General features: G+C 41.6%; 2 protein-coding genes across 3 annotated transcripts in view; one reads left to right on the top strand and one right to left on the bottom strand.

The window, feature by feature from the left end:
* The window catches only part of ppm1lb (protein phosphatase, Mg2+/Mn2+ dependent, 1Lb), a 50239-nt gene extending 38834 nt beyond the window's left edge, over nucleotides 1-11405 (bottom strand). The window contains exon 1 of one of the 2 annotated variants that reach the window (XM_061827686.1): nucleotides 9824-11405. In XM_061827686.1, the coding sequence (XP_061683670.1) occupies nucleotides 9824-10222 (399 nt within the window). In that variant the 5' untranslated portion in view covers nucleotides 10223-11405. The remainder of the gene's footprint in view (nucleotides 1-9823) is intronic. The other variant, XM_061827688.1, reaches the window with a different exon arrangement.
* Nucleotides 11406-13456: 2051 nt separating this feature from the next.
* On the top strand, nucleotides 13457-17735 carry LOC133504739 (thymidine kinase, cytosolic-like). The gene is made up of 7 exons (XM_061827291.1): nucleotides 13457-13698; nucleotides 13849-13880; nucleotides 14630-14743; nucleotides 15352-15445; nucleotides 15682-15771; nucleotides 15921-16040; nucleotides 17420-17735. The coding sequence occupies exons 1-7, from the start codon at nucleotides 13585-13587 to the stop codon at nucleotides 17597-17599; spliced, it is 744 nt and encodes a 247-aa protein (XP_061683275.1). The 5' UTR covers nucleotides 13457-13584; the 3' UTR covers nucleotides 17600-17735.
* Nucleotides 17736-18566: the final 831 nt, after the last annotated feature.

The following is an 18566-nucleotide window of genomic DNA, read 5'->3' on the forward strand; positions in this document are numbered from 1 at the left end:
CACATCCCATAGGTCTGATTGTGAGTGTGACTGTTGTTGGTCTTCATGTGCCCTGCGATTGGTTGGCAACTAGTTCAGGATGCACCCTGCCTCCTGCCTGATGACAGCTGGGATAGGCTCCAGCACTCCCGTGACCCTCATGAGGATAAACGGCTCAGAAAATGGATGAATTGATGGATATTGTGGTCTTTTTGTTGATTCGATGCACTAAGGCCCTTATTCTTCCTTGTGCGTGAGAGGGAAAACATGCGTAGCTGTGCTCTTTCTATCTGTGCAGATTCTCCCACCGATTTAAGCGTGTCATTTATGGACCTTCATTCCAGATCGGTGCTGTGGGTTGAGGAACTCTAAAACGTGGGCGTTCCCTTTCAAATCTGGTGTGCTGTATATTCTCCCACTGATTTATTGCTTTTCCTCATACAATCTTCTGTAATATGTCAAGCGTTGTGGGAACTCGAAGCATCATAATGCACTTTAAATTTTGATGCACAATTAGTGCCACATATACTAATAATAATGTATAGGAGACTTCCATATAGTTATTAGTGAAAGCTACCAGTGAAAATGGAGGAAATGATTTTACAAATAAACTAACAATGGTGAGCTACTGCTATTGTGTTGCTCAAGAAAATTACTTAACTGCACCACAACTGTGACTAGTGTAGTACATACAAATTACGTCAAACCAAAATAAGAAATACTTGATGGCGTAACAATAAAAGATGCTTCTGAATCAAATACAGCTGAACAACCAAAGGGCCTAACGTTTTTTGCCATTTCCACATTTTCAACTGTAAGACTGGCATTCGATTTTCATCTCAACTCAAAATATAAAAAGGAAAAAATTAATGGGAATTTTTTTTTAAACAAATATGTGCTTCCACACACAAATACTTCTCTTACTTTGACATATGCTTATCACAAAATAATGAAGTTTGGATTATCTGAGCCCCTCTTTTATCCTGTGATACAACGTGGCTCCGGGTCGGGCCAGCTGCTGGTTATACTTAAATGTTTTCTCCTCAGGTCAAGGGTTGCTCAGTGAATAGAACCCATGTGCAAACATCAAACATTTGTATCTGCTGCATTCCTTCCATTTGGATCGGTCAAAGCGTGAGAGGGAGTACGGCACATGTGAGCGGCAGACCTGCTTCACCAGTGGGACTCTTATATTTAACAGACATGACTTCAAATGATGGTTGATTGAGAGCATATTTGTAAGAGTGTGTGGCTGCGTGCTAATACCCGAGATGCACCTGCTCTAACCAAGGTCCCATCTGGCCGGAAAAGACAAGGAAGAGCTACAAACAGTGACCTCGACAGATGTCCTGCTCTCCCTCTACAAACACAATCACACCAATGTGGCTAACACCGAACAGCTGCCACTTGCTAGCAGCTCTTAGCCAACATTCTTCACCCGGTGCCCGCCTGTGCCAAGACAGCGAGCAAACGCACAGCTGACTCATCTGTTTCCCCAATCACACTTACACAAAAAAGCCGTTAATTGTGGAAGCGGTCGCTCACACAGAGGATTCGGCTACCGTGGATTGACTGTGGGAGAAAGTGGACGCTGTACATGTAGTGGGGATTGAAGAGGTCCTGTTCTGAATGGTTCCATTCCCAAAGCCTACCTTCAACACGAGGGTTGGGTAAAATAATGGATGGATTGTGTGGATTTGAAATGTTGATTGATTGCATCGTGATGTAATTTCACTAGGGTTTTCACTAGGGGTTGATGGAATTTGAAATATGTTCACTGGACCTAAAACAAACTAGTTGATCCTTCTTTTTTTTTCTTCTTCATTCTATATGTTGTTGATGGGCTATTACCCTCAAAATATTGGCATTTAATTACCCGATTGTTGCCACACATTCACTCCACAGTAGTAGCCAGGTTTAGCTTTGACGATAATCTCAAAAACATTGGGAAAAAATTGTTGCTTTAATGTTTTTTAAATGAGGAATTAAAGCAAGAAAAAAGAATTTTGTCCCTAATGTGTGAAGAAAAACACGCAACACAGTACAAAGAGAATAATGGTGAAAAAGGTTATTGATAACTTTGTAGTTCTTGTACCTCTGGCTGACTACATTGACAAAATGATTAATGTATTTTTATAATACAAAACTAAATTCATTCCATATTATATGATTGTATAGTGTTTTAACTGAAGCATTCTGATACAAATAATTTTCCTAGTAATTCATATTTACAATTATGTACTTTTGTATTACCACAGAAAACATTCAATGCAATTTACGCAATGTCCCTGAACACCCCCCTCTCCACACACACACACACACACACACACACACACACACACACACACACACCACACACACACACACACACACACATTCCTGTCTGGTTTCCTTCTGAAAAGCGAAACAGGAAATGGAGCAGGTTTATGTTTTTCTTTTCCTCTTTTGAGCCAATCAGGTCCATCTGGTGGTCACTTTTAATATTAGAGCTCATTCAATGTATATTGCAGTACACCAACATTGCAGCAGACACTGCGATGTGACTAATACGCATACATACCGTACATCGTGATGGCGATACTCATACAAAGTATGGTGTAGCCCTAATACATAGTCCAAAATAGAAATGCAAACTACCTGCTAATTTAATACTCACACAGTGGATCAAATAATCTTCACACAGTGCCCAAAACACTTTTCAAAGCCTCACATTCACCCATTCAAACCCACATGGGTTAGGGTTCCATTGAGCGGCTGCTGCCATGCAAGGCGCTGCCAGGCCCATCGAGTGCTGTGCGTTTAGTTTCAACTAGCTTGGAGTCTAAAGAACAAAATGTCAGCCAGGGGAGTTGAGGTACATGCACACAGGCTTCAGTCCAGACACAACTATTCCCTTTTGTCAATCAAGGAAATGTAATCAAATGCTCGTTAAACACCAAACCAATTCCAACTGGTTCCAAGGGGAGATTACCCACAATCAGATCCAAACACACGCTTCACACAAGGGAACATTGCAAGCAAACATTTCAAAACTAGGGCACTCCACGCAACAGCAATCACATTTTAAAACTTTTTACATACTTACAGTATTTTTCCCTTAACAAGTATGGGCATTGTAACAAAATGTCCATCTTTATTAAACACCAAACCAATTCCAACTAGAGTCAAATGGAAGATTACCCGTGGTCAAACCCGAACACAAGCTTGACACAAGGGAGCTTTGCAAATGTAAAAACCATTTCACTATATATATATGTAATGCAAATCCCATGTCTTGCATACCTAATGAATGTGCTTATCTTTAAGAACACATGAGAATTGAGAGAGTATGACTGCTGAACGCAAATATGTTTCTTTTTATTACAAAAATGCTGACAGTGGAAAAGAGGACATTAGTTATGTTTACTCCAAAGCTAAATTGCACGACAGGCTGCAAGCCCTCCATCCATTTGTTTGGCGTTTTTTTTCCTCAGTCGCTGCTGCGGTTCGACACCAAAGACAAATTAATGGGAGGCCACAAGTGGTTTTTTTTATTTATTTTTTATTTATTTTTGTTTTTTTGTGGAGCTCTCAACCCTCTGGAGTCTTCTACGCTAGCATTTTCCAGTGGTGCATGACCTCCTACTTGCACTCCACTTTCCACTTCATTTAATATCGAGGAATATATGAAACTCTGTCGACTGTCAACTTTTGCCACAAGAGACTTGAAATCTGTAGAGGAGGATAATACAATGTGGTGGGCCTCATTAGACAAACTCATGTCCAATTCGAAGATAGTGTTCACTGATGCTTGTTGCTCCAATCTCATAATTTAGTAAACGTGAGACAGTGATAAATCAAATTTGATTAGCATAGTTAAGCGTAGTTATAGCGTGCGATAAGCCAAAGTTGATTGAATTGATTCCCTGTACCAATTCTTACTTGGTTGAAAGACGGGCAGACCAAAATTGTTTAAAGAGTAAGTATGCATAAAAAGTTTAACAAATCTAAATGATTAACTACACGTTTTTCTGTAGACAAATGGGAAAAAAATGTTGATAACCACTGAACTATAAATGTAACTTATTTTAATGTAATAGAGGATTTGGTTGTTCAGTTCAACGTGGAAAAAATAAAATTTGAGTTCCTATAACGTGAACATAAATACATTATCTAAATTCAACACATCACAGAGAAGTGTTAACAATCCTGCCAAATTTGAATGATTACATTTTTTTTTTTTTTAAAGTACAGCACAGTATATAGAATGAGGGCGGATGAGAGGGAAAAGATTATTTAAGACTAACAGAACAGTCCACTTGCGATTGGGTCAATGCCCTAAGAATTAAATGATCTGGATGAATGACAATATTCACATGCACTTATACAAAATAATGTTTTATTGAGAAAAAAAACCACACACCTTTGCCTCATCTCTCAAGCACTCCGAGGGTGTCCTCTCAATATTGACACCACTAAGGCATTACTCAAATATTTTCTTGTGGTAACGAGTAATTTTACATATTACTATTTCCAGACCAGCAATCAGACTACAGTATAAATACTTATTCAAGTCACTGCGATACTTTTCTTATATTGATGAGTCATCTGAAGGAAGTGAGGTTCCCATTCTGCGCTATGGCCCCTCCAAACATCCAACCACATCCTACCACATGAATTCATCTTTTACTCAGTGGGGTGCAAAGGGCCGTGAAGGGGGTGGCAGACGAGGTGGTGGTGCATCAACCCTAGAGGGGGCAATCCAAATGGGCTTGGGTGAACACGGATTTCTCTTCCCCCCAGTCAGTCAATCAGATAGACTTTCATTTTCAGATGTTTTCACTGGCCATTTGACACATTACCTTTCAACACATGAAAGCATACATATAGAACCTCAAACACACACATTGTCGTCTTTAGTATTCACTAGAAGCACCATTTGTGTGCTCTCTCTAATCCTGTAATACCGTTTAGCCACATGTCAAGCTTCCTTTCATCCGCCCCCACTCAGGGCCAGTGCAGGTTGAACACAAACAACTTAGTATTTTAAACTACATAACCCCACAGTGCTCCAAGCCTTGGGTGCTAAACAAAGCTCCACATTTAAAAAAAAAAAAAAAAAAAACATTCAGATTGCTGTATTAATATTCAACACCAGCCTCGCTCACTATAAAATGGCCACTGTGAAGTTGCATAGAAGGTGAACTGTGCCGCATGACTACTTCAAGTGCTCCCTCAAGCCCCATATATTTTACAATTCCAGAAATTAATAATAAAGTTGAAAATAAAATGGCCATTCAGACTGAATATAAAGCAAAGGTAAACTTAAGGACAGTCTCCTTGCAGAACACTCAGATCTCTGGCAAGGCGAACCATTGCTCAGCTTCAGCTCCAAGTTATATGAGGCCCACCGCACACTATTTTTATATGCATGGGTGTCTGTGTGTGTGTGTGTGTGTGTTTATATATATTTTTTCCTTTTGACTTGTCCCGTTAGTGGTCGTCACTTTGAGTCATCTTTTTTGATGTAAGCTTAACTCCAGCATCTTCCTCTCTAACACCAACTACCTTCATGTCTTCTTCACCTCACGACATCCATCAACCTTCTCTTTGGTCTTCCTCAAGATCTTTTGCCTGGCATATGCATCCAAATCATCCTTCTTCAAATATACTCACTATCCCTCCAATGGACAACTCCAAACCATCGAAGTCTGCTCTCTATAACTTTTTCCTCCAAAAGATCCAACTTTGGCTGTCCCTCTAATGAGCTCATTTCTAATCCTATCCAATATGCTCACTCTGGGGCGAGAACCTCAGCATCCTCATCTTGTGTGTGTGTGTGTGTGTGTATATATATATATATATATATATATATATATATATATATATAAAACATTAAATAGTGTTCTGTTTGCCTTTAAAAGGCCGAGCCTGGCCTGGTAAGTGACGCGTGCACCAGAAAATGAGAGTGTATAGTTGGCTGTCTGTTAATTGAATGTCCCGTTAGCTTGTCTGTTTGTCTAGCTTCTTGATTGCTGCGACGATCTGGCAGGGGCATTACAACTAGCTAAATAACTAGCTAATTAGCGATATTAATGTTAAATTAGCTCCCTAAGTTACTGTACCTTGTGTGACAGATCGTAGAACTTGTACATTCTCTGTCTTTTACGGAGTGTCCTTCTCATCTTGCTACCATCAGGACAACTTATTTAAACAGAGTGGTGTATAACATTGTGTAAGTATATGGATAAAATGTTGCAGCCAATATGTTAGCTTAAACATCCCTTGTACATTTAGTAAAGGTTTGTTGATTAATTTCCATTATTTCCTGTGGGAAATCTAAACAGTTCGGAGGCCCACCGGCACCCTGAATTAATTATGTTCAAAGGTTAAGATTCCACTTTAGATATTACTATGATTTTTTTTTTTAAATATGTGTATTAGGCTTGTTGATGGTAAATTGTCAGGCAACAGGAAGTCTTTGGTTTGCGTCCCAATGTTTTGATATCATATTGGCTAATTTGAATTAAATTTAAGACGATGTGGAGCGAAATTTAAGCAACTTAAGGTGGTGCAGCATCCCTCTCGTTCCCTGCCTACTGGCAGGAAAAAAAAATAGGGTTTCATCCAAAAGCTGCAATGTGTACGCAGTTTATGTGTTTGGAAAAAAAGGGTCTGTGGGGTTGAAAGTAGTGTTTTTGCTCTGGGACAAGCAGTAATAAAGCAGCCTCTCGCCTACAGGAATAAACACACAATGTACTGTAGCGCCAATATTTGCTGCATTTCCCTAGAATACCAAACCACACGATAGGTCACAATCTTTAAAAAGGAACTGCAACAAGCTCTTGGGAAAAAAACAGTATATGACCACTTTTGGTCAAAAGCTGTCAGCAGTCACAACTTAGACTCTAACATTGAATTATACTTAAAATAGCAGCTATCATCTGGGGCTTCTCTTGCCTATTTTAGCAATGTTTTCATTCAACATCAACCAAACTCTATTCAAACTGAGTCAGGATTAATAGTACAAAATGCCGCCCGTGCTCGTGGCTTCAACAGTGCAATGTTGTATTGGTTGATAAGGTCATGTTGGGACAGAGAAGCGCCAGTCACATGACATGGTGAAATGAAATCACCCTGTCTATGCAGTCATTATTCAACTGAGTATTTCTCCTCAATTGTCACAGTCACCATGTAACGCAAACCTCACTGTATGGAATACAGGCATGTTCATGTATTGGCAGCTATTTGCTCTGCTGCCAAAATGCAACCATGCACACAGGCGATGACTGGTAAACTAAGGGAGGGTGATGTATATCGCCTTTGGAAATATGAGGAGCCGAGAAGGGAGGAAGTGCATGAAAGTCCTTATTTGCCAAATCAGTGGACACGATTCAGTTGTGACTCTGTGGCGACCAAAACAAACTCTCGCACTCATATTAGTGGGCCACCTCCGAGCAACCTTTTCAGGAGTTTAGCAACTTAACAAGTGGGTGAATGACCACTGTCAATCTAACTGAAACGCATATATATTTTTTTTGTTTGCCACCAGGAGAATGATATAGGCAGCTTGATGTGCAATGTTTTTGCAGTAAATGTATGAAGCGCAACAAAGTATGAATAAAGCTATCAATAAATGTCCTGGGAAGTAAGAATTGATACTGCTTTTTATTTTCTTAGTATAGTATATCATCAAATTCTCATTATCGATAAACCACCCCCCCCTCCCCACACCGCCTTTTTGACCACCCATATAAACAACTGCATTTATTAAGTGAACCTCATCCTGAATTATAATCTGGAGACGATGTAGTCTGCATCCAGCAATTTTCTTGTCCAAAACACCTTGATGCGGTGTCATGGTTAAGAAGTTCCAGAAATTTGACTTAGGTCTCACTGCTCAGTACAAATATGCCTAATCCGACAACAATCTTAAAATCAATCAATAACAAAAGAATAAACTGCACAGCTAACGTTAAGTGTTAATATGATGAGATTCCCCTCCCATACACATCATGTCCTTCACTTGCTACCTGATTTCATGTTTTTAAAGAGACATTTTATTCAAATGAGTATTTGATTAGTGTATTATTATTGTTGTGGTCTAGTTGTTGTACGAAGTGAATAGTGGGATACACAATATATATATATATCTACAATGAGTGTATCACAAGGTTTTTTGGCTTAATTAGGGGCCCAAACCTGTTTGGACACTGAATCCCGACAATGAGACTGATACACAGAGTAAGACCTGTTAAACCCGTCCATCGCTTAACCTAATAGTGAGAACAAGTCTTTGTGTCAAAGTTTCAGGATTCGGGAAACTTCTGGCCAGTAAGAATTTTTTCATCAATTGTACGTTTCAATAAATTAAGCTTCCAAAAGGGGTGCCATTAGTAAAGGGGGTGGGGGTGGGAGGGAATTTCCATGGACCTACGATTGACGGTGGCCCCTGGAGCATTTTCAATTTACAGGTTTCAATTCAATAGAATGATGTAACACTTGTTTTTTTTTAAACATGTGACAAGAAAGGAGTCTGGTGGAAGGCAATCATTGAATTGATTATTCATTATTTCAGTGACAATTTTGATCATTACATAATCTCAGAGGGAATATATTTGTTGATGCTTTTATGTTGAATTATGGATGTCTAATATAAGCAAAATATATTTAGGGTTATGTTTAAACAGCCACTTTCTCCAAGTTTTGACTAGTGTCAAGGCTGCAGCTACCAAATACTTTTAGAATCTATTATTCTGTATATTAATCAGGTAAAAATGTATTTTACTTTAAAGTTCACAGCAAAATAATTTTTCCTCAGATTACTGTTCATTAATTGATTATTTTTCCACATTTGACATTGTTTTATGATTTAACAAAACCAAATCACAACTGAGCAAAATCAAACGAGGGCATGATGTTGTACTTACCGACATTATAGTCGTAGAAGATACTTCTTGGGAAACTGATGTGAGGTGAAGGCCTACTTGTTTGATATACAATTCTGAAATTGCTTCAATTGATTACAAGTTTTTCACCCTATGAATGCAAATAATAGACTAAAATAACTATTATTTCCTCCATAATAGGATATGACCTAGTTACTGTTTTGGTCTATAATGTGTCAGAAAATGATCAGTGTTTTCCAAAGTAAAAGCAGACGTTTGCAAACATCTTACTTGGATTAAAAAATAATGTTTAGGACTGCAGAAATCAGAGAATATTTACTGTTGGGAGTCTGAAGTCAGACCATTTGAACACATTTAAGGTAACCAAAGGCTCTAAATCACGGTTGTCAAACTGAAGGCCCGGGGGCGAGGTCTGGCCAACCAAATCATTTTATTTGAGATTTTGCAAACATTTTTTGTTACCAAAACCCTTTAACCTGAACAATTGCTGAGCAAAATATTATTCTTGATTTCAGATTTCCAAGTCAGCTATCCATCAGTTTATTGTATGTATCTAACAGGATGAAGCAATGAAACATTTATATGGTTACACAAGCTTTTAAGGGAAACTAATCACATGGCCCGTGACAATAACGAATGCTCTTAATGATAAATAGATGATCAAATTGATTAATTTAATCAGCAATTGGTTGTTAATTAATCAATAAACCGTTTCACCTCCATTGACATTGTTGCTTACTTTTTCGTTTTATTGAAGAGGTCAAATAAATTCAAATTTGGAATCTTTTTTGAGAGGGGAGCGGGGATTGTATTGCTTTTGTGTTTGTTTACGTGCTGCACATGTAAAAACAAAGGAACTGGCCCTTTATTGTGAGACAAGCGATTGAACAGGTGTTGGTCGTCTGGAGGAATCATTGAGAGTCTACTCCAAAACAAAAAGACATTACTAGACTCACCTCTCCGCCGTGGCCGTCAAAAATCCCAAATATGGAGGGGTGGGTCTTGTTGACGACGTCTGCGAGCACGTCGTAGCGGTCCTCCATGTGGTCTCGCCGCCCTTGGATGGAGTACACGGCGACGTTGTGGCTCTTCAACTCCCACGTCTTGGCGAACTCGGCGTCCGGGACGTCCAAGCCGCCGAAGCGCTCGTTGTGCATCATTTCGGCCACCTTCCCCTTGACCATCTTGACGGCGTCGCGACTCGACTTCACGATGGTCTTCACTTCGTCCGTGTGGAAGAAGTAACTCCATAGCGCCAGACTGATGCATAGCAGGAAAAGGGTCTCCGGCCGGAGCAGAAAATAACGCATTATACGACCTAACAGTGACAGCAGGGTCATGGTATCCTCTATCATTTATTAAGAGTTACACGCTGCGGGGTGGTAAATCGCCGGCAGGTTGTGCGCAATTACGCCGGGCTGATTTTACTCCATGGCTGGTGTGTGCGGCGAGAACCCGTCGTGGCGGATAAAAGGCTCATTTAACCCAGAAGCGGGACCCTCGAATAACAATGACACTTCGGGTTCGGATTTTTTTTTTTCTTATTTCTTATTCCACTTCAGTCCCGTCGTGAAAGAAAACAGCCGCGACCGGTCAGCTGACCATTTGGAGGTTCAGTAAGTCGGTCCACCACGCCGGACTTCGACGAAGACAACGTCCTGACTGCGGGGGCGAGCTGGGGAGGCGTCAGTCCTTTCGCCGAGCCCAGCCCAGTGACTGCTCTCCGGACCCCGCGGTACCTCAAAATAGCCGCTCGTGACGCGTCCTCACATTCCCAGCTGCCACACTGGCTGCGACCGAACACTGCTGCCGACAGATTACACGGCCCGTGATGCCTTCACGGACACCAAGTTATTCCAACTTGCTCGTCGGCAACTTCTCTTCTAACCACTTGGTGAACAATCCGGCCGAAAGGGTTAAATGGAAAGAAAGGGTCTTTTCATCAGTTGCATTTAAGAACCCAATTGACGATTTCAAATCCCAAGTGATGATGAGTTTCTTACCTGGAAGGCAAAAGGAAATACTGTATTGCACAGAAAAAAAAAAAACATTATATCGCTTATAATGATTGTCCCATACTTAACCGAGAGTGTGGAAATCTGAGGATCAACATGCAAAAAGAAAATGGATGAGCAGATGCATTCTCAAAGTGTGTTATGAGTACCACAAGTGGTGCGCCAGCTCCCCTTAGTGGTAGGCGAGAATCACTGAATGCTTTGAAAATGTTGAAACATGCAGTACCGCACTTGGCAGAGCGTCTGACGCCGTCAACTTTCCCATTCATTGTACGTGTGCTGAGGGAGCGTCAGTGCGTTTTGCAGAGGGTGCCTCACGCCAAAAATGTTCGACTCTGAAGCATTTACGCAGTGTTGTCAAAAATCTCGAATGGGCGTGGGGCACCAAAGTGATTTCTGAATGCTATTTTGGGTGCGCTGTACTGGAAACAGCGAGGGGGAAGTGGAGGAAGGCATAATAACTGTAATACCCGTAATGCCAAACTTTGGGCCAATAAAATATTAATAAATCGAGATGTCTCTATGGTAGGCTTTCAAACTTCTTTTCAAAGCTTCCTGCTCAGCCTGAGATATGCCTTGAAGCATTCTTCTTGGGACTTAGCATAACGTAATGCACCCTAGCTTTGAAAATTATGCAGTACAGCATATTTAAGTACAGTCCAGTTATATGTAACTAATAAGTGAATTTAATTTTTGCATCCATGTCCATTTTCTAAGCCAGTTATCCTCACAAGGTTCACGGGAGTTCCAGAAGCCATCCCAGCGAGCGTTGGGCAAAAGGCACACCATGACCTGAACTGGTCGCCACTCAGTCACAGGGTAGATATCAACACCATCACTGAACAGGAATCAATCCCACGCTACCAGCACCCAAGTCAGGCGTTTGTACCACTACGTCATCAGTGACTCGCATTGGTATTATCCATCCATCCATTTTCTTCGCCGTTTATCCCCACAAGGGTCGCAGGGAGTGCGAGAGCCTTTCCCAGCGTTCAACGGGCAGGAGGCAGGATTCACCCTGAACTGCCTGCCAGCCAATCCCAGGGCACACAGAGACAAATAGCCGCACTCACAATCAGACCTAGGGGCAATTTAGAGGGTCCAATTAATGTTGCATGTTTTTGGGATGTGGGAGGAAACCGGAGTGCCCGGAGTGAACCCACGCAGGCACGGGGAGAACATTCAAACTCCACACAGGGAGGGCTAGGATTGAACCTGGGTCCTCATAACTGTGAGGCCAAGACTTTCCAGCTGATCCACTGTGTCACCGCATTGCTATTAATGAAATTTTAATTTAATCAATCAATAATTACTTTTGTTTTAAATTTTCTTTTATTGAAGCACACTTCAACTCTAAATAACGAAAATGTCAAACATACTTTTTGGAATAAAACCTATAATGAGCACCTGGACTTATTAGTGACTATATTTGGAGTTTTGTCATTATGGTGATATTGAGAACCAAGTACTTTCCAGCCATCCATTTCTGTAGCCGCTTATCCTCACAAGGGTCACGGGACTGCTGCAGCTATCATCAGGCAGGAAGCATGGTACACCCTGAGCTGGTTGTTAAATGTTTTATAAAACATTAAGCAACTGCAGTTCATAAGCAAGAGAAGCCTTTAAAATACCAATATGTAGAACTATTTTTATAGAAATAGTTATGTGTTAACGTGAAAGACGCATGTAAACATGAGTCTACTGCATCCAAAGGAAGAAAATCATTTCGAAGACTTTGGTAAACACATACAGTGAGTAAAAGGAAAATTTAAATGGGGAATATAAATGTTATCCTGGGAAAAGGGCCAGAAAATATACTTTTATTTGTCTCTCTGCTGCTTCTGATGAAAATATTTTATTTTCATGAAAAGGTCTTTTTGTTTCTTTTATCTAATGAAATAAATTAAACAGTCCAAATTATTACTGAAATGATTAAAGATGAAAATTGGATGAATTTTAATACAGTACAAGAGCTTTGAGACTATGATGTACTACAAAAATTAATTCACAAAAAAAAAGCTACACAATAATCCGTGTGCACTCCACTTAAAATACACTATTACAATTTAAAAAAAATACAGGCATTTCATGATACTATACTGTATTATAGAAATCTGTAGGTCTTACCAACTACAGTACAGTTTTTACTTTCAAAAACCCAGAAGTTCGCTACAAGTACCATGTGTTCGTTCCCTAACGTCTTGTTCAGAAACACGAATCTTTGAGTGAAGGAACAAAACCGAATCAACTCATGAAATTATTCGGGGGTTTTTTTTAGCTTGGGTTACACCCGCCACTGTTCGACGAGCGAGCCGGTTTGGATCGGAAGCGGAACCGCTGAAGCTTTCTGTCACTCACTTATGAATCTTCGGCGATTGACCAATGAGAAGCCGGGCGGGATTTAGCCGACGTATCGCTGTGTCATTTGCGATTTGCCAGCGTCGTCACTCACTTCGGCAAATGACCAATGAGCAGCCAAAGTCAGTCAGCGGGGTGCAAGCGGGGAGGGACTTGAGTGAAACAGTCTAATAAAGAACTGAAGAGTGATTCGTTCGTCGAACTTCGTATGTGTTCCGCTCAGGAGAGGGTTGGCTAGAAGTGGTCACGTGGTCATTTAGCGCCACAGCCAGTTGGTTGAATTCTTTCCCGATTTAGAACCAGCGGATACAGCTCGAAAGTCGCGCGCTCTGAGCAGTTAATGTATGTTTTTTGTTTTTAAGAACTCGGTTCTTTTTGGGTTCTTTGATCAAATGGACTGCATGGATTTCCCCAATTTTTTTCCCAATTCCCCCAGGAAGGCCCAGGGACAAATCCAGGTTTGTTTTATTTGTCATCAAAACGAGATGCATTTTGTTAATGTAATCCCGTTTTCATGTTTCTGGCAACAATAAAGTTTCACGTTGTGAAGTTGTATTCTGAAGGTTTGTCGCTGTCGCTAACTTGTTCGCCGCCAATGTTTCTCACAGGTTATATTTGGACCGATGTTCTCAGGCAAAAGGTAATTTCATATAGGGCTTCTTTTGACGTTCTATGAGTTAGAAGCTCGCATGGCGAATGTTTTTCAAATGATATTAGGCAACTGCGATGCCTCCTTTTGAATCTGTCCCGCCAATTCACCCATCAGTCACGTCACTCAACTGCTTTCCCACTTTTACTCAAATAGACCGTGGTAGTGGTTCTCAAACTTAGTTTGCACCACCACGAAAATGTAAATAGCTCTCCCATTGCTACCATAATGACCAAAATAAGCTATAGTAATGTTGTAAGATCAAGTGTTCCGTGAAAATCAAGTCGAGGTTTTTATTTTTTAAATACTCATTGTACTGTATATGCACCGTTTGAACATCAACGGTACTTGAATGATTAAAAAAAAAAGCTTAAATACGCTTAAAATCAGTTTCTTAAAGGTGTAATGAAAATGTATATTATACCATAAAGTTAAATACAACTGCACTGTAATTATTCTGAACTTGAATGGTAAAATGTAAAAAAAAAAAAAAAAACACTGTACAAAATTAAAATAAAAGTTCAAACATACTGTACGCATAGCCGGAAGCATCCCTTGGAAATCTTTTATTGTATTGCATGTTTTAAATGTTAGTATTTTTAAATTGATGACGATTTCACTCACCGTACTTTTAGAATCATTGTACTATCCATGTGGACATGCACAGTGAATGACAATGCAGTTTTGTCTGTGCAACTTCCATTACCGGTAATTACCCGACTGATATGTTATTTCTGCAGCACTGAATTGATGCGAAGGGTGCGTCGTTTCCAGATCGCCCAGTACTCCTGTTTGGTGATCAAGTACGCCAAAGATACACGCTACTCTGACATAGGCATGGCCACACATGACAGGTAAGTGACCTGCTATTATAAATGTGTTTTGTCCTGCAAAACAGTCTCCCTGTAACCCTCGTGAGGATAAGCGGCAAAGATAATGGATGGCTGGATGTCTGAGGAGAGGGCACCATGGTGGCTCAGCTGGCTCAGCAGAGTTCTGAGGACCCGGGTTCAATCCCGTCCCCACCTGCGTGGGTTTTCCCCGGGCACTCCGGTTTCCTCCCACATCCCAAAAACATGCAACATTAATTGGACATTCTTATTTGCCCCTAGGTGTGATTGTGAGTGCGGCTGTTTGTCTTGATGTGCCGTGACCTTCGTGAGGATAAGCGGCAAAGAAAATCGATGGATGGATGTTTGAGAAGTCACTGATGGTGTAGTGGTACACACGCCTGACTTTGGTGTGGGCAGAGTGTGATTGATTCACCCTCAGTGATGGTGTCGGTATCTGCGCTGCGACTGACTGGCGACCACTTCAGGGTGTCGTCCGTCTTTCACCCGAAGCTAGCTGGGATAGGTGCCAGCTTTCTCGTGAGGATGAGTGGCTTGGATAAATGATGGATGGATGTTTGAGTGGGTTTGCATCACAAAGAATTAACTTGACCTTGCTGTTTGTCGCTTAGGAGCACTATGGAAGCGATACCTGCGAACTGCCTACGAGATGTGCGGTCACTGGCACTGGAAGCCTGTGTCATTGGAATTGATGAAGGGCAGTTTGTAAGTGTACTTGTATTTTTTTTTCTTGGGCTAATAAGGAGTAATAATAAAGGATATCCAATAGCTTTTAAAGAATAATCTCATTGCAGCGTAGAATGTTGTATGTTTTGGGGCGTAAGGGTGCAGCGTAGAGTGAGTGTAATATACTCTGAATGAGGACAACTTTACACCATCTTTATATGGACTGGTTATGGCTGTCTACTCATAATTTCTTGTACCTCTTTGTATCGGTATAGTTTCCAGACACAGTGGAGTTTTGTGAGGAGATGGCCAATCTCGGCAAGACTGTTATTGTCGCTGCCTTGGATGGGACCTTCCAGAGAAAGGTGACTTTTTATTCCCAGACAAATGCACATCATCGTGTAGTGACAGAACAAGATAGTGCTTTGATGTATTAAGCTGTCAAGAGGGAGGAAAAGATTTATGAATGCTGTGATTATCCTCACAGAGACATCTCTTGTGTTTTTTTTTGTAGCCCTTCGGAAACATCCTGGGTCTTGTCCCTCTTGCCGAAAGCGTGGTGAAGCTTCACGCCGTCTGCATGCAGTGTTATAAAGAAGCGGCCTATACAAAAAGGATTGGAGCGGAGAAGGAGGTGAGCATACATATTAAAGGTCAAGTGTCATCCCTATAAATATTCTAAAATCGATATTGTAATGAAAAATACATGTAACATCATTCACTTCAATGTCTATACGAAAAAATAAATGTGAGGGGAGAGCGCGTCATCACGCGCAAAGTTGCGGAAGTCTCATTCGACATCCAAGTGGTCGCCGTATTGGCTGCATTTACTGTGCGTGACGTCACCCCGGACATTCCCCATTGAAAATACGCTGTGGCCCCTACTGTGGGACACGAACACGCCCCTTCAGACACGGAAGCTCTTTTCAAAGAAGAGAACGTCTCACAATCATGTCAAATGTCCGGGGCAATATTATCCTATCATTTTGAGCCATATTTAGATTATATGCGGATCACTTCTAACTAACAACAGACTCCCCGACAGTATGTAGTGTACTCAGCCGTGAGCAATCACAACACTGTAATGCGGCCCGGCTTGGCACCGTGGTAAGCCACCTCGGCGCCGAAGATGAGCCACCCCAGCCGAAGCCGTGACCGACGGACGCGGCGCCGAAGCCGTGACCGGCGGACGCGGCGCCGAAGCTGGTGAAGGCTGCCGCGTCGTGCCTTGCGGACGAGCACGGCTTTGGACAGGCTGGCTCATACATACTGCTGTGGCGGCGACAGACTCCCAGAGAGTATGTATGAGCCAGCCTGGCCGAAGCCGTGCTCGTCCACGAGGCACGATGCACCAGCCTTCGCTGGCGAGCCGTCACGGCATCCTTCGCGGGCGAGCCCAACGCACAAGCCTTCCAACGTGCACATTGACACATTTAGCACCCCTGTCATACGTACCTGGATCTTTTGTTACATTATGAGAGACGGATTGCGTGGTCCGCACCAAACTATTATTGTTTTTAGTAGCTGTATACACACCTACCTGTTATTTGGAACCCACGAAGCTCTCGTCCTCTGCACCCGTGCAATCCATTTTTCACGACGAACCGGGTCACTTGCAAACTTATGAAGGGTAAATCCATCCTCCCGAGTGTTCAAGCAATGTCCACCAATGCAATAAGCCGGCATTTTGGCTAACACGAAGGAACAACGAGCTACCTTCCCGGAGGTGAAACTAATAGAAACAAACGAGTCCACTAGAGGGTGGTCCTGCCATGTACGTCACTTCCTGCTTGTTTTCGAAAACAAATCCCTCGAGAAGATTTTCATGGCATGAGTTACAAAAAGCTGTATACGTTAAAATCATGTTTTGTGGTGGGGGGAAAAAAACGCATGGGTCCATGTCGGCTGCCCTTTTTTTTCATTAATAACATTAAAAAACATGCATTTCATGACAGTGGCCCTTTAAAAACATGTTTATTTTGTATTAAGCATCGCATTTCCTCTTGTACATAGGTGGAAGTGATTGGCGGAGCGGACAAATATCAAGCAGTTTGTCGAAAATGTTACGGATCTTTGATAGCGTCCAAAGAAAACCGACCTCCCCTCAGGGATGAAACGCCTCAACATGCACCAAATGGAAAACTTGCAGACTCTGGAATTCCCAGGAAACTTTTCTCTTCGCTCCACCTGTGAACGCAGACAAACAATTGATCAAGTGTGTAGGCCCAGAATTGAGCTGTTGTGTGTTTGTGTGTGCAAAGTAAAGTCACATTGCGTTACACACAATCCCAATGTGACTAATAAACTCCCACCCTCCTAAATGCTGACATGGGAAATATATATGGTTCTGTTAAGATATGAAAATAGCATTTTACTTTTACAGTGCAAGATATGCATTTAATATTTGTATATATCAGTTTTTATTCTAATTGTTGATGGCAAGGCTGCTTTTTTAGTATCCCCATCCATCCATTTTCTTTTGCCGGGTATCCTCACGAGGGTCACGGAGAGTGCTGGAGCCTATCCCAGCTGTCAAAAGGCAGGAGGCGGGGTACACCCTGAACTGGTTGCAACAAAATCGCAGGGCACATAGAGACAAACAGCTGCACTCACAATCACAGCCTAGGGGCAATTTGGAATCTCCAATTGTTGCATGGTTTTGGGATGTGGGAGGAAACCCACGCTGGCACGCCGTGAACATGCGAACTCCACACAGGCGGGTCCGGGATTGAACCCAGAACTGTGAGCCCAATGCTTTGCCAGCTGATCCACCGTACCGCCACCCAATCGATGTATAGTTACAATTATTTGTCCCATAGCCACATTTTTATTGGGGGGTGGGAATGTCTGTTTATTAACTGGAAATGATGAGAACATGGCTAATGATCTGTGCAGAAATTTAACAGTTTGTTGATGTCCCAACTTTTCCCTCTTACTTGTCTACCCAAATTTTTTCATGCTTTCAGACTTGTTGAATGTAGGATGAGGCAGTGTAGGTGTAGGGGAAACAAAAACAGACAAGAAATGTTAAAAAAAAAAAAGCGTTTGAGGAATATAAATATAATTCTGGGTGTCAGCGTGGAGTCTAAAAAAGGACTGGGTCCCGCTGTATTACTGAGGCTGTACTGCAACGTCTATTCACAGGCGCGATCCCACTACT

The sequence above is a fragment of the Syngnathoides biaculeatus genome, chromosome 8 (assembly GCF_019802595.1).
Source record: "Syngnathoides biaculeatus isolate LvHL_M chromosome 8, ASM1980259v1, whole genome shotgun sequence".
In the NCBI taxonomy this organism is placed as follows: domain Eukaryota; kingdom Metazoa; phylum Chordata; class Actinopteri; order Syngnathiformes; family Syngnathidae; genus Syngnathoides; species Syngnathoides biaculeatus.